The sequence below is a fragment of the Balaenoptera physalus genome (genome assembly GCF_965194825.1).
Source record: "Balaenoptera physalus genome assembly, chromosome: 3".
NCBI classification, from domain to species: domain Eukaryota; kingdom Metazoa; phylum Chordata; class Mammalia; order Artiodactyla; family Balaenopteridae; genus Balaenoptera; species Balaenoptera physalus.
Genome location: NC_138890.1, coordinates 89,382,170 through 89,408,006, shown reverse-complemented (window position 1 = coordinate 89,408,006; position 25,837 = coordinate 89,382,170). Strand labels below are relative to the sequence as shown.

The following is a 25,837-nucleotide window of genomic DNA, read 5'->3' as shown; positions in this document are numbered from 1 at the left end:
GTTTTTTACCCCATAAATGTGAGCTAAAATATAACGGTAAGAACAAAGGACAAAAGACAAGCCTACCCTCTGCTGTCTCCTATACAGGGCTGTCAGAGGTATTGAATTATGCCCTTCAGGAAATCATTCAGAAAACATGAATGGACCTGGGGGTGGGTATTACGCTAAGTGAAATAAGTCGGACAGAGAAAGACAAATGCCATATGGTTTCACTTGTATGTGGAATCTAAAAAAATAAAAGATCAAACATAAAACCAGACTCATAGATACAGAGAACAAACTGGTCGTTGCCAGAGTGGAGGTGGGGTAAGGGGGTATGGGTGAAATAAGTGAAGGGGATTAAGAGGTACAAACTTCCACTTATAAAATAAGTAAGTCATGAGGATGTAATGTACAGCATAGGGAATATAATCAATAATATTGTAATAACTTTGTATGGTGAAAGATGGTAACTAGACCTAATCGTGGTGATTATCTTGTAATGTATAAAAATATTAATCACTATATGTTATACACCTGAAACTACCATAATATTGTAAGTCAATTATACTTCAATTTTAAAAAAAAGAAAATTATTTAGTATCAATGTTTATGTTAATCCTAATGTCCTCCTCCTCCTCAAATTGGCTACATACATTTTACTTGTTCACAGATTTGTTGTAATAGGACACTGTGCAACCTACATACTAACTATGTTGCTTTATATGCATATCTATTATATTAGAAATAATTTACTGTGGCTTTAGTGAATGTACAAAGGACTTGTACAACGCAATGGAACAGAGTGTTGAGTAGTCAAAGAGATTAATCAATCTTGAAGAAGAGTTTATATACATGTATCTCAATACACATTTGCTGTTTATTCTCTGACATATTGAACTATATTTCTTCCAAAATCCTGAAAAACATTAAGACAGAAGATAATTGTGGCATATAGATAATTACTTTATAAATAAAAATAAGTTACGTTCTAGGGTCCTAAAAGCTTAACATGCAGCATATTTTTTTTTCATGCAGCATATTTTAATACATATACACTGTAAAATGGATTTTAACTTTTTCATTTGGTTGTTCCTACAATGTTTTCTTTGTATTTTATAAAATACTACAAAGAAAATGAAAACGATATGGTTTTCAATATATCTTCATTGATCCCTACATTTAGGCAGATTCAAAGGTAAATTCAAAAAAGAGAAAGAACAGGTTTCAGGGTTTTTTAAGCAATCCAATAACTGACTTTTAATTCAGTAGCCATAGGTTTCCCTGGTTGTTGGGAATATAACAGAACTGTGTTGGGTGCATATTGAGGTTCAACCCCAAGGAATCCTGAGTTTGTGTCCATGGAAAGACTGACCAAGTGCATAACATGTTATGGTTCCACCTCCCAGGATGTCATTTCTAACATGCGAGACATGTCAATTTATTTCCATACTTTATTTTCACACATTATATTGTCTTGAATTGGTTGAAAATCAGATAATGGAGTTCTTAAAATCTGAAATAATGCAACTTCTTTCCAAGGTTTTTATAAACGACACATCACTTTTTTTCTAAAGCCTCTTTCTAGCAAGGCAATCCTAGACAAATCACTTAGAAAAACTCACATTTAAAGATGTTACTAAAAATACATTTCAAACTTTGTATCTGGTTATCAGGGAGGGGCAGGAAATAGCACCTAAAACATAAAGCTGTTGTGCTCACAAAGTGAGAAAGTGCTTAGCAAAAAACCAGGAGCATGATAAGCATGAAAACATTTTTGCCAAAACTTTGAATACTGGCCTCTCTGTTGACTCTAAAAACAGCCAGCTCTCTGCCCTTAGATAAGCCACTAAACCTCTCCAGGCCTGTTTTTTCACCTGTAAACCATTCTCCAGGATTCCAACCCTTGCAGTCAGAAGAGTCTCTGACTCAAAAGACCAGTCTGGAAGGAAATCTGGGAGAACATCTGGTTCCTATCTCATATAAATATTATAAATAACCTTCAGAACATTTACCTCTGCCCTACCATTGGTACTCAGAAAACATCTGTTCTTATATAAGTAAGAGTAAAATTAAAAATAGAAATAGAACTACTGATGAAGATATTCTGTTCCTGCCTACTGGCTTTCTCTAACTGGGCGAGTATCTTCCTAGGTAAAGTCCACCCAAAAAAGTGCTGAGAAGCCATGAGAAAAGGGTCAAGACCATCAAGACTGGAAACAGATTAAGATCTAAACAAAGCCAACTCTGCAAATCATAAATGAGACCACGATCACTGGAAATATGAGCTGTATTATTAACCCAAGACCTGAGGCAAAGCTCAGAGTCAAGAAAGCTCAGGAAAGCCTGCCCTCCTGGTAGGTATTTTGTACCATCCTCCATTTAGGTTATTTGCATATATCTCATCTCCTGACTAGATCACAACTTCCTTAGAAGCAAGGATTACTGTCTAATTTACATTTACATCCCCTGCTATGCCTAGCACATTGCAGACATCAAATTAATATTAGGCAAATTAATTAAGTATGATGCCTTCGAAAGAAAATCAACGCTTATCTTGACATTCAAATAAAACATCAGCTAAGTTTTGTTAGCTGACAAAAGTTAAAGTCAAAACATTTATCACTGGGCTAAAGTTTGTTTTTTTTCTTTTTTTTTAGGCTTCATTTTATTAAAATTATATATGCACCTGGCTTGAATTAGCAAATAACTTCAGAAGGTTTATTTTTTTAAAAATAGCAGACTCCTCTCCCCTGCCCTCATTTCCCCCTTCTAAGAAGTAATAAGCATTTTCAGTTCCTTCAGATTATTATTTTGGAATTGACTTCCTTATCTCTAAATACCAGGCTTATGTTGCTATTTCTTGATTTCAAGTTTTAGGCATTATCTGTTGACTTTTCAACATGAAACAAGGGTTGAGTTCTATTTCCCCCACTCAGATCCAACATACACACAATCTTTCCTACCTAGTTATAATTTTGGTTAGATTCATATTACTGTTTATATAATTGTGACTATATAAACAGTATCTAGAGCTGAGCCATTTAGTGCGATATTATTACTTCTATGAGGTTAACAAATGCCTTGGGGTTTGTTGTGGTGGTGGTTCTATATGTTCCTTGCTTAGTTATCTAACTGTATCGTGAATTCAACACCAAATTCTTTGCCAGAGAATATTTTTGGAAGTTTTGATGCTCATTATGACCTGCTGTGGCACTTTGGCATTTTCAGGAACAGCACAAATATTTAAGTTATTTTTAACAGAGTTTTAGTTATGTTGCTTCACTGAATAGGATTATGTTAGGCCTGGGTCACAAACTGCCTGGGCTTTATATGGGTTACAGGTATTTCGGATGTTACAAGACTTTACCCTAATCAGATCATCACTTAAAAGTGTTAGACTGGTTTTAATGTGGTGTAATGGAAACAGCAAAAGATATGAAGACAGACAGACATTGCAGAGAATTCTGGGCTCACCCTAACTGAACACATACTAACTTCTTTGAGCCTCAGTTTGCGCATCTATAAAACAGGGACTGGTGGAATATCATAAGTTGATTTCTGATTTTTCTACCCACAGGAATAATTTGATAATAATAAAAAAAAAACCTGAATAAAAATGCCCATAGGCATTTACCCTATCAAGATAGGATATAAAATTAATGGAAACTTACCAAGGCCCTAAATGACAAAGGGAGGAATAAAGAGAATAAGTTAGAGTCATTTGGGCCCCAATGGTCAGGAAGAATAGCAAATGAAGATGATAATAATCACTATTATTAACTGAATACTTACTATTTGGCAGATACTATCTCCTTTAATCTTCACTGCCAGCAGACGTGAGGTAATTTTGTCCACTTTACAGATGGGAAGCTGAGGCAGAGGGACAAACACCCTGTCCAAGTTCACAGTGACTTAGTGGCAGAGCCAGGATTCAAACTTAGGTATTCTGATGCCAAAGTATGTGCATGTGTGCACTCAATCATGACCTTGATCGTGTCTTCCATGAAGATTCAAACAGCAATGTAGATGGTGAAATGATATTAAATTGATCACAGATTTAGTAAATGTTTTGAAAGATAGGCCTATTTGTGCCTGGATTGGGGAATTGGGAACAATCCTATGCAGTTGTGTGTGTTTTGCCAAAGGTTGCAGAAGACATTGTGTTTGCATCAATCTGCATCTCCTCAGACCAGTCACACCTTGACCCTGAAGACAGATCACATTAAGGACACTGGGGCAAGCATGTCAGCAGCTGTAAGGAGTGCTAGCTACTTCACAGGGTTATGATATATAGAGCATGCTACTGACTGAATTGTGTACCACCAAAATTTGTATGTTGAAGCCTTAACCCCCATGTGATTGTATCTGGAGACAAGAGTCTTTAGGAAGTAATTAAGGTTAAATGAAATCATAAGGGTAAGGGCCCTTATGGGATAGGACTGTGGCCTTACAAGAAAAAAAAAAAGAGAGACCTCTCTCTCCCTCTCCCTCTCCCTCTCCCTCTCTCTCTCTCTTCCTGCCATGTGCCATGTAAGGACACAGCAAGAGTGGCAAGAAGAGAGTTCTCACCAGAAAATGAACTTGGCCAGACCTTGATCTTGGACTTGCCAGCCTCCAGAACTATGAGAAAATAAGTTTCTGTTGTTTAAGCCACCCAGTCTACAGTATTTTGTACGGCCAACCAAGTAGACTAATACAGAACATGAATTTAGGAGGAACTTGACAATATTAACTCTCTTTTCTTCCTCTTTCTACCCTTTCATATGTTGGAGTTAAAAACAGGTAGCAAAGAAACAGTTAGTTGTTGAAAAGAGAAATCATGTGAGAGTCCCACAGAAGGAACAGATTCAAGTAAAAAACACAAAATTTCTGTTTACCACTCATTCAGGAGATTAAGTGGAACAGTGTAAAGAATGAGAGCTGGAATCTAGGGAGGCTTGGGCCCTTATTCGCGAGATGGCTTTGGCCAAGTCATTTAATCTTTCCTTTTGCTCAGATTTAATCACGGAAATCAGGCTAGATGATCTTTAACTGTTTTCTGCTAAAATACTCTAGGATCCTATAATGTAGGTGGTAAAAAACTAGTCAACAGAAGAGTCTGCTCAGGATATATTCCTAAAGTAGTAACACACTGAGAACTTAAAAGAAATTCCAATGATATAAATTAGAACCCAGTAACCAGGAGAAAAACTGAACATAATAAAAAACCATCATATGCTATATCCAGAGCCTACGTATTTCCAAGGCAGTCTATAGATCATAATGAAAGCAATTACATAATTTCCATTTAAATAACAAGTTTCTGTGATTTAAAAGTGACAGGTTTTTTCCCCCCAACAGCAAGTCCTTGGCTGCTATCAGCTATTTTCACAGAATAATTTGAATTGGAGAAAAGAAAGCACAAACAACACTTTTTCAAGCTGTGAGAATCAAGAATTGAAGAGATTTGATCTAGGAGGGAGTCAGGTACAAGCAAGTATGTTGGTTTAAAGAAAATACAATATGATCTATCAAAAATGTTTATCAATATTTAATATATGGGTTTGCGGAAATCCTTGACTTAAAAGTTTCTGAATGGCAAAAACTGTGAAACTCATTTTACTATGAAAAAATAGAATTAAGAATAGTTCTCAAAGAATTCAGAGGATTCTAATGTAAAAAAATTATTCCCCATGTAGCTGGAGTATACCAGACAAAGCCCTGGAACTGAAACCGGTCCTGGGTTTACATCCTTGGCTTACCATATACTGGCTGTGTCACTGTGTCCAACAAACTCGACCTCTCTGAGCCTTACAGTTTCCTCCACACAGTGTCAGCTTGAAATGAATATGATTAATAAATGTAAGAAGGCTGTGTAAAAATGTTGTCGCTAAAAATATGAGCGCTTCTAGGAAGTACAAAAGCATGTTCAATTTCTCGGTGTCAAAGATGTGATAATACGAGATGTAAAAAATACAAAGCAAAGGTAAAAAAGAATTCCCAAAGCAAAAGGTAAAAAAGAATTCCTAAAGCAAAAGAATCATATAAGGATACAGACAGTACCCTAAAAGACCATTATTTCAAAATCTAATAACATCAAAATTTAAATACCAGAAGGTAATGGAATAAAATACCACTTTTAAGTTTACTAATTTGAGAATACTAGTCTTTTAACCTAGGCTAAGACGAAACTTGCTTTGTAGTTACCTATAAGGTAGCATATTTTCTTGTTCCTATCAAGATGGGTGAACTCCCTACACTACTGGTTCCCTCCACAAAAATCAATACTGGAGAAACTGCAGCTTAGTGAGGGAAACAGTTGCAAGGAACTTAAAAAAGAAAGAAGAAGATAAAACCATACAAAATCAAACAAACAGAAACTACGTATGATGGAGTCAGTGTGCTGCACCTCCGTTGGGAGGGAACAAGCTGTTGGAAAACTGTCCAGGGCTGCTCTTGCCTCTCCTCTGAGATAAGCAAAGCATACACCTCACCACATCATAGAAATAAGGCAGCAAAGTAATACGGGGCAGCTTAAAGGCTTTGATGAGGTGAGCGTGAAACCCCTAGGTAGAGAAGAGACAGTGAGCGATCAACAGGAAGTCAGCGGTGCCTGGAGTTGAATAGGCCAGATTAACAATGACCAGAGGCTGGCCCCCCGCGCTTCCCAATTCACATTAAGAGGCAGAGTGGCTATGTCCTGGGAACGAGAAAAGATCTAGAAATCTAGACACTTAGACAACTATGAAGAACACCCACAATTAAATAAATACACAAATCTAAACATAGATTAGCTTTCCTTTCTGGTAGGTATGAAGAAAGGGTGGGAAATAGGAAATGAAGGAGAGGGCAAAGCCATGCCAGGCAACCATTTCTATAAGCAGAGAGGGAGAAAGTAGGTTCCTATGCTCCCATATTTCTCCTGATTATTCCAATTAGGCACACAAAAAGAGAGACAACTGCTGCTGCTGTCTTGCACTTAACTAAATCATGCCCATGGAAATTTAAGCAGGGGGAGGAGATGGTCACTAGGGGGCACCAAACCACAGCCAGTACTAGGACAGATTTGGCTCTCAGCCCAATGCCCTGAAATTCTGGTAGGTGAGATGCACAGACTTGCTCTAGTCATACCATCAATATTGATATCACACATTCCTGCACTTACACAATTAGAAACTTGGACTCCCTTTATTGTCTTTTGGAAGAGTTTTACAAATCTGCTGAAGCAGAATTATTAGAACTGCTGTATCAATAATTTAAAATAAACATGATATAACAAAAGCAATAAGAAAAGATATCAGCATGTGAAGCATGAATAGGAAATCATTAAAAAATAATTTTAAATATTGGTACAAAAATATAATAGCTGTAATAAAAATCTAATAGAGGAAATACACAGCAGGATGGATACAGCTAAAGGATGAATTATTGATGCAGAAAATCACAGTGGAGACCTTTCCTGAAAGGCAACAGGAAAGGGTAAGATATAACAACGTGAAAGAGAAGCCAGCAGATGGAAGCAGATGTGTGAACATCCAGATAACAGGAGTCTCAGGAAAAATGGTGGGGAGAGGAAAGTAGAAAGAGAGAAAAAGTAACCCTTTGAAGGAATAATTAAAATAAATGTTCCAGAACTAAAGAAAGATGAAATATTTCAGAATGAAAGGGCTCTCTGACAGGACGAATAAGGAAAACTCTATACCATGACACATCTTTAACCTTAAGTTGGTTACATTTTAGATTAAAAAAAAAAAAAAAAGATAAAATTCCTAAAGTTTCCAGAAAGAAAGCAGATAAACTTTGAAACAACACTGGATACAATACAACACAGTAACATTTTAAAGTGAAGAAAAGTAATTTTGACTCTAGAATTTCCTATCAAGCCAAACTGTTTCTCAAAGGTAAGGGCAGAATAAAAATTACTCAGGCATACAAGAGTACAGAAGGTTTGCCTCACAAAGGCCCAAATTAAAAACATTCTTAGAGAAGGTACTCAAAAAAAAAAAAGAAACCAAATCAAGAAGATAATGCAAATATACAGGATATAAGGATTATCAAATATCTTTTTTGCCCAAATATCTTATCTGTTTATGTCTTACAAAGTAAGCTAAACTAAACACAAACTAAAACAAAGAATACCTATAACAACTGAGAACCAAAACTCTAAACAGGAATAAGAAGCAAAGAAATAATATCAATAAGAAGCTAGGAAATAATAAAAAATAGAAATCAACAAAATACTGAACAAAAAAGCAGTATGAGAGATGAAAACAAAGGTTGCTTTTCTGAAGACTTAGAATATTAACAAATATCGACAGACTTTTCATCAAAGACATGGGTGAGGTGGGGGAATGGAACAAAAAAGCAAAATACAGAATGAAAAGGGGAAATATTAAATGTTAAAGAGATTTTTAAAGTGTCATAACAAGTATAGGCTGAGTTGAAAATCAAGATAAAATTGATAAATTCCTATAAAAATGTAACTTGCCAGAAATGGCAAAAGAAGAAACAGAGACCTTAAATACACCAAAGAGCATGAAATAATTTGGAATAGTAGTCAAAACTCTCCTCTCAAAAAGCCCAAGGCCCACAAAAGGGTTTTAATAAATTTTTAGGAAACATTAATGGATTTATAATACAGGTTGTACATGTATTATACATGGGAAGTGTGAAACTTCACAGCTCATTTTAGGAGGCTAATTAATGGAATCTTGATTCCCAAACCAGACACTATAAGAAAAGAATATGGATTTCATTTATGAATTAAATGGAGAGCCAAAAACAGAAACAACCTCCAAATAAAATACTAGCTAACTGAATCCAACATTATATTCAAAAATAATAATACATAATGATGCCATGAGGTGTTTGCAATGCAATGAAATGCTGCAATGCAAAGGTGGTTCAATATCATCATATGATTAGCTCAACTAATGCAGGAAAAGCACATGTTGAAGTTTATTACCTATTCACAAATTTTTTTAAAAGGCTTAACAAATGAAAAATGGAAGAGAACTTCCTTAAGTTGGTATAAGCTATAGAGGGATACTGTTCCATTTGAACTTAGCTGAACACCTGCTAGCAGAACTTAGTAACAAAATTAATTCAAATAAATTTTCAGTTTTCAATTTTCCTCCCTATCTTAGCTCTCACCACTCACTATCCAAAACTGATGAACCATATATAACCAACTAATTGAGATCATCTTGCTCCACCAACTAACTATCTGAATTCAGGTTCCAAGTAATCTTAGATAGCAAAGAATATCTGTATAGCAAAAAGCTACATGAAACATTATATTCAACATAGAATCTCTATTCTCTCTAAGATCAGGAACAAAAGAAAGGAGACCACTCACACCATCACTCTTAAATACAGTTCTTGAGCTCTTGGTCAAAATAAAATGGAAAAGAAAAGTTGTAAAGATTGGAAAGAAAAGGGAAAAAAAATCATTATTTTTGTATGATATAAGTATCCACCTAGAAAAAAACAACACAAATTTTTTAAGTTCAGAATAAGAGAGTTCAGCAAGGTTGTCAGATAAATTAAAGGGTTCTTATCATAGAGTCCATAAACTCTAATGGATACATAAATTTGGATGGGAAAATAAATTACATTTTTACATTCGGTAACTTTCATATACTTTCCTTAACCTCTATTATATTTTACTTTCACTTTCCTCTATATAGCACTTACTTCAATTACGAATATAGGCAACAAGTACAGTAGCTGTCACCAATAGAAATAACAGTTGTAGGCTTCCCTGGTGGCGCAGTGGTTCAGAGTCTGCCTGCCAATGCAGAAGACACGGGTTCGAGCCCTGGTCTGGGAAGATCCCACGTGCCGCGGAGCAGCTGGGCCCCTGAACCACAATTACTGAGTCTGCGCGTCTGGAGCTTGTGCTCCGCAACAAGAGAGGCCGCGATAGTGAGAGGCCCGCGCACCGCGATGAAGAGTGGCCCCCGCTAGCCACAACTAGAGAAAGCCCTCGCACAGAAACGAAGACCCAACACAGCCATAAATAAATAAATAAACAAATACTTAAAAAAAAAAAAAGTAAAAGTCTATAAAAAAAAAAAAAGAAATGACAGTTGTTTCCAAATTGCATTACAATTTTTTGTTATCTTGAAATAGCATTAATGTTCATTATTATTTCAAAATTATGAGAGTTGTTAGGCAATGTTATTATTTAATACATTAAAAAACACATCTATATATTTTCATATATCTATGTGTTTTAACATTATCCTGAGGAAGTTTCCATAGACTTCACCAGATTGCCAAAGTGTCCATGATACCTAATCAGCTCTTCAAAAACCAGAATTAGGAAGAAAGAGAAAATTATCTTCGTCTGAACAAACTACCCAATAGGAAAAGAAAATTTCAGTATTTAATGTGGACTGTGTGTTTGTTTTAAAGAATCTCTATACTTTTTTCAATTAACACCTTTTTTTTGCCAATTAACTAATTTTGTCCCAACTGAACCAGAAAAACAACAGGTATTCTTGTCCCAGTTCACTGTCTACAATTTAAGAGTACCACAAACTTTCAAATATATGTTCTGTCCCAAAGATCAAAAGATAAGGAGAACCAATGATGGAACTAAAATTATATAAACTGGTAAAGAGAGAAGAGACAAAAATATTCAGTCAACTTTATATATCATTATACAAAGTAAGATAACAAGATGGTCCCTGTCTCTATGCTTTGTTTCAATGTTTATAAATTACAGGAATATAGGCTTAAAATGAAAATAAAGTGATTTCAATTCAAGATAAGTTAAAATTTTCTGACACCCAAGTGAATTAGGAAGTAATTAAGATTTTCATCTGGAAGCCATTCTAAATAGACCTTCCTTTGTTGAAAAAAATTCAAGGCTGAGTAAAGAGATGAGATCAGCTCTCTAAGCCTTGCCTACTTTATTCACCCACGACAGTAACTTCAGTAAGACAAATCTTAATGTGAAAGTACCCATTATAACTATTCTAATTTCAATGAAAGATGAATGAACCAATTAGTTTTTACATCGCTAGCCTACATTTCTTAATGCTATGCAACATTAGTAAACATAAAATACTGTAGAGAATTATAACGATAGTTGAGAAATATATTTTAAACTTTTACTGACTTTGTCATAGGGTCAAAGCCATATTTCATTTATCCATGATCATTGGTTTGTTGTATATTTTAAACCTATTTATATGAATTAATATTGTCAAGAACACAAAACTCTATTTAGAAAATGCAATAGAATAATTTAGAATTTTGCTTTAATCAATGATTTGTCTACATTAAAAAATTTTTTCTGGGACTTCCCTGGTGGTCCAGTGGTTAAGACTTTGCTTTCCAATGCAGGGAGTGCGGGATCAATCCCTGGTGGGGGAGCTAAGATCCCACGAGCCTCGTGGCCAAACAACCAAAACATAAAACAGAAGCAATACTGTAACAAATTCAACAAAGACTTTAAAACGTGGTCCACATCTAAAAAAACAAAAATCTTAAAAAAAAAAAAAAAGATTTTTTCTGTTTTCATCTTTGGCCACTGATTATCTCATTGCCCTTTTATTTGCTTTTATGATATAACTAAGCTAAGGCAGCTGTTCCCTTATTTCTTGAAATACTGATTTATCAGTCATTCTACCTAATCAGGGAAAAGAACAAAACAAAACTATTTGTACTCATCTTCCGGAAAGGAATTTCAATTCGACATATAAGGATATTAATACAATTCTTAAATCTAAACAATTGACCCAATTAACCCTATTTTCAAATGATAGAGACCAAAAGCCATCATAGCCAAAACTATTTACTCTTCTCAACTATTTCCTTTTATTATATCTAGAGTATGTTCAGCCCAAATTGTTGATTTAATGAGTAAAATCAACACATACTAAAAAGATACCACTTGTCATTCCCCAATGTGCAGCTGTATTTTTGTCAATCTCTGTATTAATCATTAAGATATAAATCAATCAACCATTGTTGTCAGGGCTCACATATATGGTAACATGCTTACTTCCACCAGGACTTATGGAACTTGTTATTATTAAATATCTCAATAATCTCTGAAAAACAATATTTAATCATCTTAAAGTCAAACCTGAAGTCTGTTTTCCTTTTTGTTTGACCAGCTTATTCTAAACCAGAGCATCTCAAACTTTAATGTGCATGCATATCACATCTTGCTAAAATGCAGATTCTGATTCAGTTAGTCTGAGAGCCTACATTTCTTAACAAACTTTTAAGTGATGTCTATATGCTGCTCGTCCTCATATCATACTTTGAATATCAAGGTTCAAAACTGCAATTAAGTTTAACTTCTACAGAAATGCAATACAGTTCTCTTCATACAAAGAGATACTTAGTTGTCCTTTAGCTTTCTCTTACACAGGTGAACTAATTCCAATTCTTTCAAGTTTATAAACTTTAGAAAGTGATATATGAGGGAGTATGGTAGAGTTGAGGCATAGATAAATATAAGAATCTTTTCAAGATTTAAAAATATGAACCAAAATTTGCTTGAAATCTTATACTGTAGCTTTAAGTAAGGTGCAACCATTAACCAGAACTATATTAACAATTTTAATTTCTGAATACTGGGAAATAATTTTTAATAACACTAATGATGGGGAAATTTATATTTATTCTATAGCATAATAAGTTGCAACTATTTAAAGTTCCCCCCCAAAAAATAATTTAAAAATCAGTTTTTTACTATTAAAGGTATTTAACATTTAGATATTAGTGAAATTTTTAAAAGACTAGCATAATATTTTCAGGATTTTCCAATAACAGATATCATTAGAAATTTTTTAGAGAATCATTAAAAATCTAGTTGGCATTAGAAAACCAGATTCCCTAAATAAAAATAATGAAAACATGAATTATGGAAAACTAATACTATTATCAATACCTTTTATACTTGGCATTATGTTATATAATCTAATTATCAAACATCTAGAAGTGTTTGTATCTAGATATTCAAATTTTTTCTAGAAAAGTCTTCATAATGTGTTCACCTAATCTTATTTTTCTGGGTTGGTATGAGCTAAAAGTTTGTTAAACAAAACTTACAAATGCCACCTTGAAAAAAGTTTCAAGTTTGGAAATGTATTTTCTAAAATGTGTACCCTTGCTGTTATTCCAAAGTTTCTAAATTTACACTCACAAATCTAAATATTTGAGATTATTTTTTTCCAGTAGATTTTTCAGATAATGTATAACAGAAAATCTAACATTTCTGAAATGGCTATGCACAGAATTCTCCAAACATAGCAAAGGCAGTATTTCCAAGACATACTTCAGAACATTAATAAAATAGACCAAATTTTTACTACTAGACTGAAAATCAAAAGACTCCACTATGAAATGATGTATAACCACCAAATATTCAACTTTTACTTTATAGAGAGATTAACAAATTTAAGTGGTTAGAAATGCTTAATTATGTAAATTGCAATGTTCAGTATATACATTATAAGATTCAGGGTGTTACTTAATCCTACCCCCACTAGGAGTAACGTAACCTTGGTAAAATTATTATATTTTAGTATTAACTTCCATTTCTATAAAATGGAGACAATGGCTTCCTTTGCCAGTAGTTTATTCAACAAATATTTTGTGCCTAGTCTGGGGCAGGCACTGTGCTAGAGTGAAAAAGACAACTAACTACCTGCCACAATAAACATGGTATATAGGTGGATGGAAGGTGGATGAATAAATAAGTCCTATGAAGATAAAGCTGGATAAGAGGATAAAGAAAGACTTTGGCTGCTGTATTAGACAGGGTTAGATTAGGGAAGACCTATCTGAGAGAGTGACATTTGAGTAGAGACCTATCCCTAGGATGTTTGAAAAACCAATGATCATGTCCTTTTCATTTCAAATACATTTTCTAAATATTATTAAAAAATCAACTTTCATTAATCCATTTATAATGATAAATAGGGATGGCATAAACAACTATATGCCCAAAGTAATTTCCATCTAATTTTGGTTCTTAGTTTGATAAGTGCTAACAAGGTACAAAGCTGGCTAGTTAAAATTACTGTGTGTCCCAGGCATGTTCCACCCTCTGGTAGAGTCAGTAATGAGAAAGAAAAACCAGAAGTTTACTGGTAGGAAGCTAATGGGGGGAAACATGGGAGAGGGGAAGAATAAAGAGAAATAAAGGGTCTGAATGATCAATAAACTGGATAAACTGCTCATGAATAAATCATGAGTAAATGACATTTCTATTTTCGTTTTATTCCTAAGAGGCAACAATTTAAATGGAGTGGGGTGTGTGTCTATGCACACAGGCGTATATGTGCCATGGCTTTTATACCTAACTTCATCTAGCACTCTCCCCGTTTTTACTTTCAAAGCATTTTATCTCAAAGCATAAGGTTTAAAGGCAAATCTGTAACTATGAAACGGCTCTGGTTCAACGTTATCAGAAAAGGACCAGAACTTTAGATTATATAAATTCTCATGTTTTTCTTCTGAGATGCATCAGCCACTTCGCACAATACTTCAGTCGTTGCAGAAAGCCTGATTCCTCACTCCTTCCCTGATAAACTGTTCAATCAGAACTATGCTGAATTTACTTTTAAGTATCAAACTAAAAAGTTAGAATTCAACTCCTGAAGAAAATGACATAGAGGGGAGAAATTCATCTTCTTTAAAGATATATAAACACTACTAACACTAACAAGAGGCTGATATAAATTATTGCACGTTATAACTCCTTCTATAGGTTTTTAATGTAAGGACGTTGAAATTGACTGTATAAATTGAATTATCTTGGAATGTATTCTTTCCTTACACTGTTATGAAAGCTTCAATCTTTAACTTATATGAGTACTGAGACCATTATCTAGAGATAATCCAAGACAGGAATAATCTGAAGAATTTAACAGGAAGAATGTACACAGAAGGGCTAACTTCATCAAACTTAATTATACTCGATACCAATGAAAAATGTATGAATCCCTTTATTTTTTTAATTGAGACTTCATTTTTCAAGAACAATTTTAGGTTCAGAGCAAAATTGGGGGGAAAGTATAGATATTTCCCATATTATTTCCTGGGATACGAATAGCCTCCCCATTATCAGCATCCCCCACCAGAATGGTATATTTGTTACAACTGATGAACCTACATTGACACATCACAGTCACCCAAAGTCCTATTTTACATTATGGTTCACTCTTAGTATTGTATTACATTCTATGGGTTTGGACAATGTATAATGACGTCTCCATCATTACGGTATCACACAGAGTATTTTACTGCCCTAAAAATCCTCTGTGCTCTGCCTATTCATCCCCTCTAAATTCTTTCATTTGTATGTATTTTTCATATCAGCACGAGCTCCACATCATCATAAAGCTGGTGCACAAAAGAAGAATCTTGATTCTCTATACTGTAGTAATCTGAAGTGAGGCAAGAATATAAAAATACGGGCATTGTATCTCCTCTTCTCTCTCCCTGCCCCTCTTCCACCACCCAGACTAATATCTCCCCCAAAAAAGAGGATCATGTATTATTCATCTTTGCATCTCCAGCACCTAAGACAATACTGCCACAAAAACAGATATTCAAAGAATAATGTTCCTGAAATCTTTTAGATGAGTTTTTTCCCACCAGATAACTTTATTACTAGAAATACCAAACAAAAAATTGGTACTGCCCTAAAATGGAATTCCTCCTACTGTTACTACAAATATTAGTGTAAAGTGGTATGGCTATAGCCCCCTCAATAAAGAGACTACGCAGGTCCCAGCAAAAGCAAAAAAAGCAGCAACAGCAAATATCCAAGCTAAAAGATTTCCTCGACAACTTTGAAACTAAGTTTTCAAGCATGTAGATTAAAGAACATTAGAGAAGTTAAACAATCTCCAAGCATCTAGAAGATATCCACGGGGAGGTAAAAAGGAGGGATGCCAGGCATGTTACCATATAAATGGTAAGATTCTAAAAAGCAGTAAAAGCTCTTAAGAATAAAAAGGGTACCTTAAATACTGAGAAACTCTAAGTGTCTGTAGACATCCTACAAAGAAGTGATGGTCTTCTCTACACTCCTTTCCAGTGGCAGGTTGAGAAGAGGGTGCTTCCCTAGCATATTTCCAAATGCAGCTATGTCATACATTTAACAACTACATAATGAAAAGTAGAGCTTTAAATTGTTTAAATAACCACATGTTCCCAAAGAAATTCATCTATTAAGACCAAAGAAACAGAGAATTCATTAGTCATTAACCTTGAGAATAAATGCCATTTAAAATTTCCTCTCTATTAAGTTTATATAATGTTTTATATGAACTTAAGTTTTATATATATGTTCATAATATTTTACTAAATTATGTCTCCCATATCCCATTTTAATATTATCAGTACGGGGAAAATCACATAAAAATAAAGAATAATAGATTGCTGAAACTCACCCCCAAAAGTCTATTTATTCTTGGGAAACATCCCACTCTATCTCCCTCTTCTTTCCCCTCTCCCTCCTCCTCTCTCGTCACCCCCTGGCAGGCACATGTACTCATCTCCCTTCCATATAATTACATCCAAGCAAGCAGTGGAAATGATGAAGAGAAATGATTTGGTGAATAAAACAATGTAAAAAAAGAAAGAAAAGAATAACACAGGAAAGAAAATGGTTAATGAAAATCAGTACCTATACCTAAGCAAATCATGGTAGAAATCATGACACCTGATAGTCTCGCTTTCCCTAGTGAACCACTGAAATAAACTACTAAACTTGGAGCTTTCTTCCCTTTCTGTCTTCTAAAAGGTCTATCTTCTCTATTAATCCCACAAATGTGCAAGTCACATTCACATGTAGCAGATGTTTCTCCATCGTTCACTTTACATCCAATATCTGTTTGCGATGAGAAAAGAAACCTACAAGCTAAAGAAAGGGAACATTCATCTCATCCATTCAGTTATATTTATTCATCACACTTTTATTAAACATCTTCGAAGTTCCAGGCCCTAAACTCCGACTAGAAAGGATCACTGCTGAGGTAAGGAGTGCTGAAATTAAGGAGAAAGTTTGCTCCAAACCCAAGATTTAGTCCATGAAATAAATGGGCTCTCTTAGGCTTTTTTTGTTCTTCTTCTACTCATTCAGTAACCTAGTAGAATGTAGGGGAATATACACGTGTGCACACACACACACATAAACACACATGCACAGAACAAAGGCAGTTAAGATAGTTGGTGAGCCCTCGACACCTGGCCAGGAGTTCTCTTTATTCATTACAACACAGATTCAAACTCTGGAGGAGAAAATGGGAAGGTGCAACAACCCACACACAATGAAAAATGGGCCTCTAACACAAATAAAATTCTTTTTACAGCCAACTTCTTGAGAACACATTTGTGGGCTGGTACACGGCTTACAAGTTGGGATATATCTACCAATAAATTACATACTATAAAACAACAACTCTAAAATAACATGCTAAGAGATACTCAGTTATAAATGCAAGGTTTCACCACATATCTAACCGTGACATCTTAGTATTTCATGTAGATCCTTTCACTCAGTTGGAACAATCCTTCCAAAGTACTTAGTAAGCAAACTAGACAGGAAGCATAAGTAAGAACTCTTCAAAGATCTCCAGAACAGGGATTTCTGGCTCCCTCACTTACTACCTATGTGACCATGAGCAAATTAATCTCTGTGTCTTAGTTTCTTCACCTATAAAATGTGGCTAGTAACAGTATGGGGTCATAGTGAGGATTAAATGAGCTAATATGCTGGCATAACATGTGGCATATAAAAAGCAACCAACACGTTAGCTATGATGTTTGTAACGAATTATGCCACACTTTCCCAGTAACAGGGTCTCTGATTTCACTGAGGAGAAAACCAATATTCTCTTTGTCAGAAACCTATTACACATATAACTGGTCACCTAATTATAAAAAGTCACATTATGAATACTTACTTTTTATACATGTGTACATGTATATAAAAATAATCCATACAGAGTACGGTATGAAAAAGTAATCATAATTAATTAATTAACATGAAGCACTTTCTGGGTATTAGGACATTAGCATATATTATCTTTTTTTACTTGAGATATAATTGACATGTAACATTATATTAGTTTCAGGTATATGACATAATTTGATATTTGTGTATATCATGAAATGATCACCACAGTAAATAGAGTGGTAGATTTCTTTTTCCTATGATGATCACTTTTAAGATCTATTCTCTTAGCAACTTTCAAATATACAATACAGTATTATTAACTATAGTCATCATGCTATACATTACATCCCATTACTTATTTTATAACTGGAAGTTTCTACCTTTTGACTACCTTCATGCCACAGGTAACCACCAAGCTGTTCTCTGTATCTATGAGTTCGCTGGCTTTTTTTTAGATTCCACATATAAGGGAGATCATATGGTATTTGTCTTTCTCTGCCTAACTTATTTCACTTAACATAAGCCATCTGTGTTGTTGCAAATGGCAAGATTTCCTTCTTTTTTATGGCTGAATATTCTATTGCATTTATATACAGACCATATTTTCTTTATCCTTTCATCCATCCATGGACACTTAGGCTGCTGGCCATTTGTACCACTTATATGTCTTCAGAAAAAAAAGTCTACTCATATCCTTTGCCCATTTTTTAATTAGACTTTTTTGATATTGAGTTGAATGAGCTCTTTATATATTTTTGGATATTAACCCCTTATCAGATTCGTGATTTGCAAATATTTTTCTCCCATTAGATAGGTTGTCTTTTCATTTTGTTGATGGTTTTCTCTATGAAGCTTTTCAGTTTGATGCATTCCCACTTGTTTATTTTTGCTTTGGTTGCCTTGGTTTTTAAAGTCAAATCCAAAAAGTCATTGCCAAGACCAATGTCAAGGAGCTTTCTTCTAGAAATTTTACAGTTTGAGATCTTACATTCCAGTCTTTAATTCATTTAAATTTTTGTGTATTGTGTAAGATAGGGGTCCAGTTTTCCCAATACCATTTATTCAAGTGACTGTCCTTTCCCCATTTTATATTCTTGGCTCCTTTGTCATAAATTAATGGACCATATATGCATGGGTTTATTTCTGGGCTCTCTGAATTCTGTTCTATTGAATTTGTGCCTGTTTTTATGCCAATATCATACTGATTTGACTACTGCAGTTTGTAATATAGTTTAAAATCAGGCAGCATAATGTCTCCAGCTTTGCTCTTTTTTCTCAAGATACCTGTATTATCTTATTTAATTAAAAACAAAACCACAAATATAGGTACTATTATTATCCTAAGTAAGGATATAAGAAAACTTGAAGAACAGAGAGGTTAAATAACTGCTCAAGTCCGCACAAGGGAAGTGACTGATTCACAATTAAAGTCCAGGCTGTGTAACCCCAAACCAGAGTTCCTCATCAGTATGAACACTGCTTCCACAAATAACTATCAACCCGCTAAGAATTTTATATACATATGTATGTGTATATACACACACATATATACATAGAGACAGACAGACGGACCTTTAGGATTACTTATCATGAATGCTAAATGCAAATGTGTACTTCATCAAGTAGATGACAAGGACACTTCCTTCACCATAAACTACAATGAGAGTTCTGACTAACTGAGGCAGTGCCTATGACACAAGATTACAACAAACCATTTGATCAAAAAAAAAAAAAAAACAGGTCAGGTTTTTTCTTTTGTTTAGGCAGCGGTGCGGGAAGTAATTTAAATCAAAAGTTATATGAAATCATTCAAAAAAAAAAGCTTTTAAAAATATGCCACAATTTTCACCTTCTAGGTGTCCTTAGCCTGTGGTAAGCCTACTGTGACTTACCCTTATTTTCATTAGAATGTATAATAGTAACCATGCCTCCCTTCTACCTACCTCTATAGCCATTAAAGAGATCAACAGTTTTGCTATCTTTGCTTTCAGACAGTAGAGGTGGGAAGAGGAATGAACTAACATCTTTGAAGCACTATTTTGTGTCAAGAACTATAAGGCTCCTACAAAGCCTGTGGGATTAATCCTCACAACCACCACATGGGCAAGGTATTATTATTCCCATTCTGCAGAAAAGGAAATGAGGACAAAGAAAGATTTATGGCTCTTGATTAGATCACTCATACATTAAGGACAGAGCCTAAATTTCAACCCAAAACTAACTCTAAGGCCTTGTCAACAAGGATTCCAAAAAGCAGCCTAGGCTATGCTCACTGGGAAACATACACCCTCACTTTCTTCTCTGGTCTCAGCACTCCTTCCCATTTACTATCCCAGAACTAGTGTGGATGGGGAATCCAGATAAAAGGGAATTTACACTACACAATGCAGATTTCCCCTTCAAGGTAATCAAGAGAAATTAATTTGAAGAGATATTAAATGTAAATTTTTAATACAGTATTAAAACTTGAAAACAAAAAACAAGAAAGTAAATGTGATCCAATATAAAATTATCTTTTATATGTATTCTTTAGCCAGACACTTGAGTAAACTATCACTTGAAGAGAAAACATGTCTATTTCCAAGGATGAAATGAAATGTTTAATGAATTAGCTGGATTTTTTGCATGTTTCCTAACTTTTTAATCCTTTCTATTTCATTACTACATTGTACCACAGAACTTTAGAAAGTGGACATAGTATTTTATTTTAAATATTTGAATTGCTTTGTGAGAATATGAAAACATTACTTTCAGAGACGCTATCAAATGACCTTGATGATCTATACAACATTCATAATAGACTGGTAAACATTTGTGAAAATCCTTGCTGTGATGATTGATTGCTTTTTTCCCTGCTTCAGTTACCTCAAACTAAATTGCCTGTCATTAAAATGATGACTTCTGTCAATGTAGTTTCTTAATCCTTCCTCAATCCTTTCTAGCAATGACAACCTTAGAATAATATATTGTAAGTCTTTATGGATCAATAATGCTCAGTATAAAACACTGCAATCTACCACCAAGATTTTTATCCCCCTGTTTATAATGATGTCTGACAAGCTAACAGGAAAATTTCTTACTGAGGAAAAAAAAAAAAAAGACATCTAACATACAAGTCAAATACAATGCTAAAAACAGCATATGCCAATCTAAACAAGTTAAGAATTTTGAGTGAAGCTCAATGTTAGCAAAATGCTTTTATCCTAAAGTAGTTAATGACTGAGATGTCATTTGCAGACTACTCAAGAAAAAAATTATTCAGGCCCTTACTTAGACATTTTGAAATGATTTATGGGAGGTTATTTATGTGAAAAGGCTTCTTGGCAATGTCAAAAACAGAAAGCTTCCACTTAAAAACCATAAAAGATAAGCCAACATGCATACTCTGGGTAAATTTTTCCATAGGCAATTAGAAAAGACATTGTTTTATTTATCTATATTTAGATTGTACCTTGAACATCTTTATATGGAAATTAGTTTATAATTACCTCTAAATACTACAATTTAGATGTTTCCATTTAAGCCAAGAATTACTTAAAATAAATGTCATTATATCAATGAAAACAGAGCCATGACACTGCTTTACAACTGACAGTACCTCTTTTATATAATGAGTTATATTAACTATGTCTTCTCTAAATCTCCATGTGTTTCATTACTTATTAAACTCAAATAACCTGAAATTTCTGACAGCACTAAACTGGAGGGGAAAAGTTTCAACAAGCTAGAAGTTCACGATATTTTTCCTCCCAAACTATTTAACTACAGAATGAGAAGAAACAATTTATATTTACTATTGGGCAACTTGAAAAACATTATCAAGCTGGATTTAGAGAATTAACTCCATATCAAACATCTCTTTAAACTGGGGGGGAGTGGAATGTAAACTCCATTCATTCTTTCTCAAGAAACCATTGGAGGAATTAAAATTGAAGAAGTAGGACTTCCTCGATGGTGCTGTGGTTAAGAATCCGCCTGCCAATACAGGAGACACAGGTTCAAGCCCTGGTCCAGGAAGATCCCACATGCCGTGGAGCAACTAAGCCCGGGTACCACAACTACTGAGCCTGTGCTCTAGAGCCCGCGTTCCACAACTACTGAAGCCCGCGTGCTGCAACTACTGAAGCCCATGCGCCTAGAGCCCGTGCTCCGCAACAAGAGAAACCACTGCAATAAAAAGCCCGCGCACCGCAACGAAGAGCAGCCCCGGCTCGCCACAACTAGAGAAAGCCCACGTGCAGCAACGAAGACCCAACGCAGCCATAAATAAATAAATAAATAAATTTTAAAAAAAGATTGAGGAAGTAAAACAAGTGAAAGGAAAATATAGAAACCAGGAACAAAAGACCCAACGCAGCTATAAATTAATTAATTAATTAAAAAATTGAGGAAGCAAAACAAGTGAAAGGAAAATATAGAAACCAGGAAACAGGGATCTAACACAGAAAAGAGACAAAAGAAATCTAAATTGAAGCAGGGTTTAGGGCTCCAGGAGCAATGTCTCTAATGAAACACACACACACACACACACACACACACACACACACAATTATGTTATTAGTTTGGTCATATTGAAAAGAGTTTATAGTTCTGTCGGAGTTCAAGGTAAGAATAAGTAACTGGCACAAAGAAAACTAAGCAAACAGGGGAAGCTATTAACTCAAAAAAATTTACACAAGGATAAAAAGTGAACATAGTACAATATATAGCTCTGTTTTAAATGTTCCCATAGTCATAATAATGTGATATAAATATAATGGAAGATGAGAAAAAGGAAGACAGACTATGGTAGGAGGAAAGGAGGGAAAACGCTAAATCATCTTCTTTCACAGTAGAAAGACACTGTGTATTAAAATTGCAAAGTCAGGAAATGGTAGTATGGATTTGGGGAAGGACGATATAGAGGTAAATAAAAAGGAGGAAACAAAAAGTTGAAAGCAGTTGTCTCTGTGGAGGAGGACTAAGGCATGAAGAGGGAGGTACCCATTTTTCACTCTAAGCCTAACATACTTTGACGTTTTAAACTATGTACACTTACTGGTTTCTGAAAATTGTTTAATTATTGAATGAAATGGAACTACATGAATCAACACTGACAAAATCTCTAAAAAAATATTGGGCAAAAAAATAGAAAACTGCAGACTGTTAGTTCACTACTGACATTTATGTATCAAGTTTAAAAACAGAAAACCAAAACAGAGTGGGAAGGGTACAAAATTGTTCCAGACAAACAAGAACACTATTTACGGGCAATGACACCATGGACAAATGACTTACCCGCTCTTCACCTCCATTTTTTCATGTGTAAAATACAGATAACAATAGTATCTATCTGATAATGTTATTTTGTGAATTAAATGAGATAATGCAGGTGAAGTGGTTGGTACATAATATACTTTTGATAAATGTGTCTTATTATTATTCCTTTTTTCTTCATTTTTCAATTTTTCTATAATGGATATGTAAATTTTTAATTGAAATTTTTTCCCAAAATGTTCCAGAATTTATTGAAGTAGGAAATGGCATCTATTATTTGAACTATTAGTTGGTGTCAAAAGAATAGCTCAGCCTCAATTATGCCTGCCCTGTGCTGACCCCACACACAAACATGAACAAATATTTAAAGAATCATTGGTTTGAATGGGGCGCCCTAACCTCCTCCTCTACTTTTATTCATTCAGCAGATACCAACCACTCACTAGGTTTAAGGAATGTATAAGAAGGTATGCAGAACATGAAGATGCAAAATACATGGTTTCTACACTCAGATAGCTTACTGTAATCAAGGTAGGGAAGCTGAGAGGTAGGTAAATGCAATGTGATATGCCATGTCATGGCTGTGAAGTCAGGCAGTCTGGGGTTCCAATCCCGGTTCTGCAATCTTAAACTCCAAGTTCCAGTGTCCTATGTAAAAATTTGGATAATAGAAATTGCCTTACAGAGTTACCTAAGGATCAAGATAATATTCTTAAAGCAACTACCACATGACACACAGTAGGTGCTCAGTATTTGGAAACCCTTGGTCCTACTAGAATTGTTGTAGAAGATACATACTTTCAGAAATGGAAAATTCAGGGGAAAAGCCCTGCACATCTGTTACTCTGTAAAACTTTCACAAAAAGATATAAATAAATGATTACAAATTCTTAGTGAGAAAATTTACTTTCAGATAAGGGAAACCAGGGATTATTTTTTGTGGAGACACTGGCATTTTAAATACCAGGTTCCAAAAATCCTAAGACACATTATTTTCCTGTTTTAATATCTCTGAAACAGAATGTACCCAGCAATGATGATGTGCCAGTTTAACTGGCAACATTTCTTTCTTAATGGTACATAAAATAATAGATTCAGTGAAGTACAGTAGACAGGGATGAAGGGAATTATATAGAGGATAGCAATACTAAAGGCACAGTACTGAAATTCCCAAGGCATGAATGTTGGCATGTACAGTTCGGGTTGGCCAGTATGCAGTTGTATACAAAGAGGAGTTAGGAAACAAGGGTGAAAAGGCAGTCTGTTCCATTAGTTTGTTTACCTGGGTCACTACCATACTAGTTAATGAAGTATTGCTGTATGTGGCAAGGTAAAAATCTTGGTATGTAGTAGGGTGAGTTCACCCATATTGTCCTTCAGAATTATTTGGTTCTTCTTGCCCCTTACACTTCCATATCAATTTTAAAGTCAGACTGTCTAATGCTGTAAAAAATACTAGTTGAGATTTTGATCAGAATTGTATTATTGAACTTACTGGATTTATTTGGGGGATAATTTCTATTCTTATGCCTTCCCGTTCAAAAACATAGTACCTCTCCCAATTTATTTAGCTTTTAGGTCTTTCAATAAAGTTGTATAATTTTTTTCCATAAAGGTCTTGCACATCTTTTGTTGGATGTAGTCCCTGGTATTTATTATTGGGGTTTTTTAAAATTGCAAATGGCATTTAAATTACCTTCTGTAAATTGATGGAATATTCAGTAATCTCAAGTATATATGGTAATACGATTGTTAATATGTTTAATCTTGCTTTTCTGTATGTTTATATGTATCATAATTTAAAATTTAACAAAAATATTTCCATGATACACAGATTAAAACTTCAGAAGTCCAAATAAAAGATTCGTTAACACATATGCAATTTCATTTAAAACAAGCAAAGCACAGATTTAAACTGTCCTGTAAAGAACATAATATCCAAAACCCATATTCATGTATAATATTATACAATACATATAAAATGTTGGGTTATTAAACACTGGACTAGTTCCATTTCCGCAACCTTGAAATAAATGATAGGAGTGGTAGTGATATCAAAACAATTATTCTTGCTCACTTTAGTGATTTTATTAGAGTCAACTCTCTATTGCCCACACCAACAGAGAGAAACATTGACACTTGCAACAGAAAACTACAGATAACCAACCCAAGTGAGTTGAACATACACTAAAAAATTAGGCCTCCCCTAAATTTATAAGTATCCAGAACAGCTGGGTCATCATCTGCTCTACTTTCCCTCAAGACAACTTCATTGATTACATGAGACAGCTGGTGGCAGAGAACTGGCAGCAGAAATGAATCCCAGTTTCCTTAAAATGTGAAGCAGACTACACACAGACATTTATTTTTCCAAAATTTCTCTAATTCAAGTTCCAAAATGTCCATACTCTCACAACTTTACCCTTTTCTTAAAGAGTCATTAGCAGCCTAAAAAATAAAATCGATGAAATGAGTTCGGGACCAGTATGCTAACTTCCAAACCTCTGTCTCTTGGGCTCCAAATCTTTAGACATCCAACTGCCTACTTGAACATTTCCTAAACTAGTGTCCTCTGACGTCTCAAACATGACCTGTTTACTAGAGCAGTCCACACCAAGTCCCAAAACTATGTCCCCTTTCCAACAGTCCCTATGTCAGTGAGTAGCACCTCAGCCTAGAAACCTA

General features: G+C 34.6%; 1 protein-coding gene across 9 annotated transcripts in view; it reads right to left on the bottom strand.

Annotated features, from left to right (window-relative positions):
* The window catches only part of FBXL17 (F-box and leucine rich repeat protein 17), a 468,543-nt gene that overhangs the window by 353,545 nt on the left and 89,161 nt on the right, over window positions 1-25,837 (bottom strand). For 2 of the 9 annotated variants that reach the window (XM_082454486.1, XM_082454488.1), the window contains exon 6: window positions 23,674-23,800. The exons of the other annotated variants lie outside the window; for them this stretch is intronic. In XM_082454486.1, coding sequence (XP_082310612.1) covers window positions 23,674-23,800 — 127 coding nt within the window. The remainder of the gene's footprint in view (window positions 1-23,673; window positions 23,801-25,837) is intronic. 9 annotated transcript variants of the gene reach the window in all.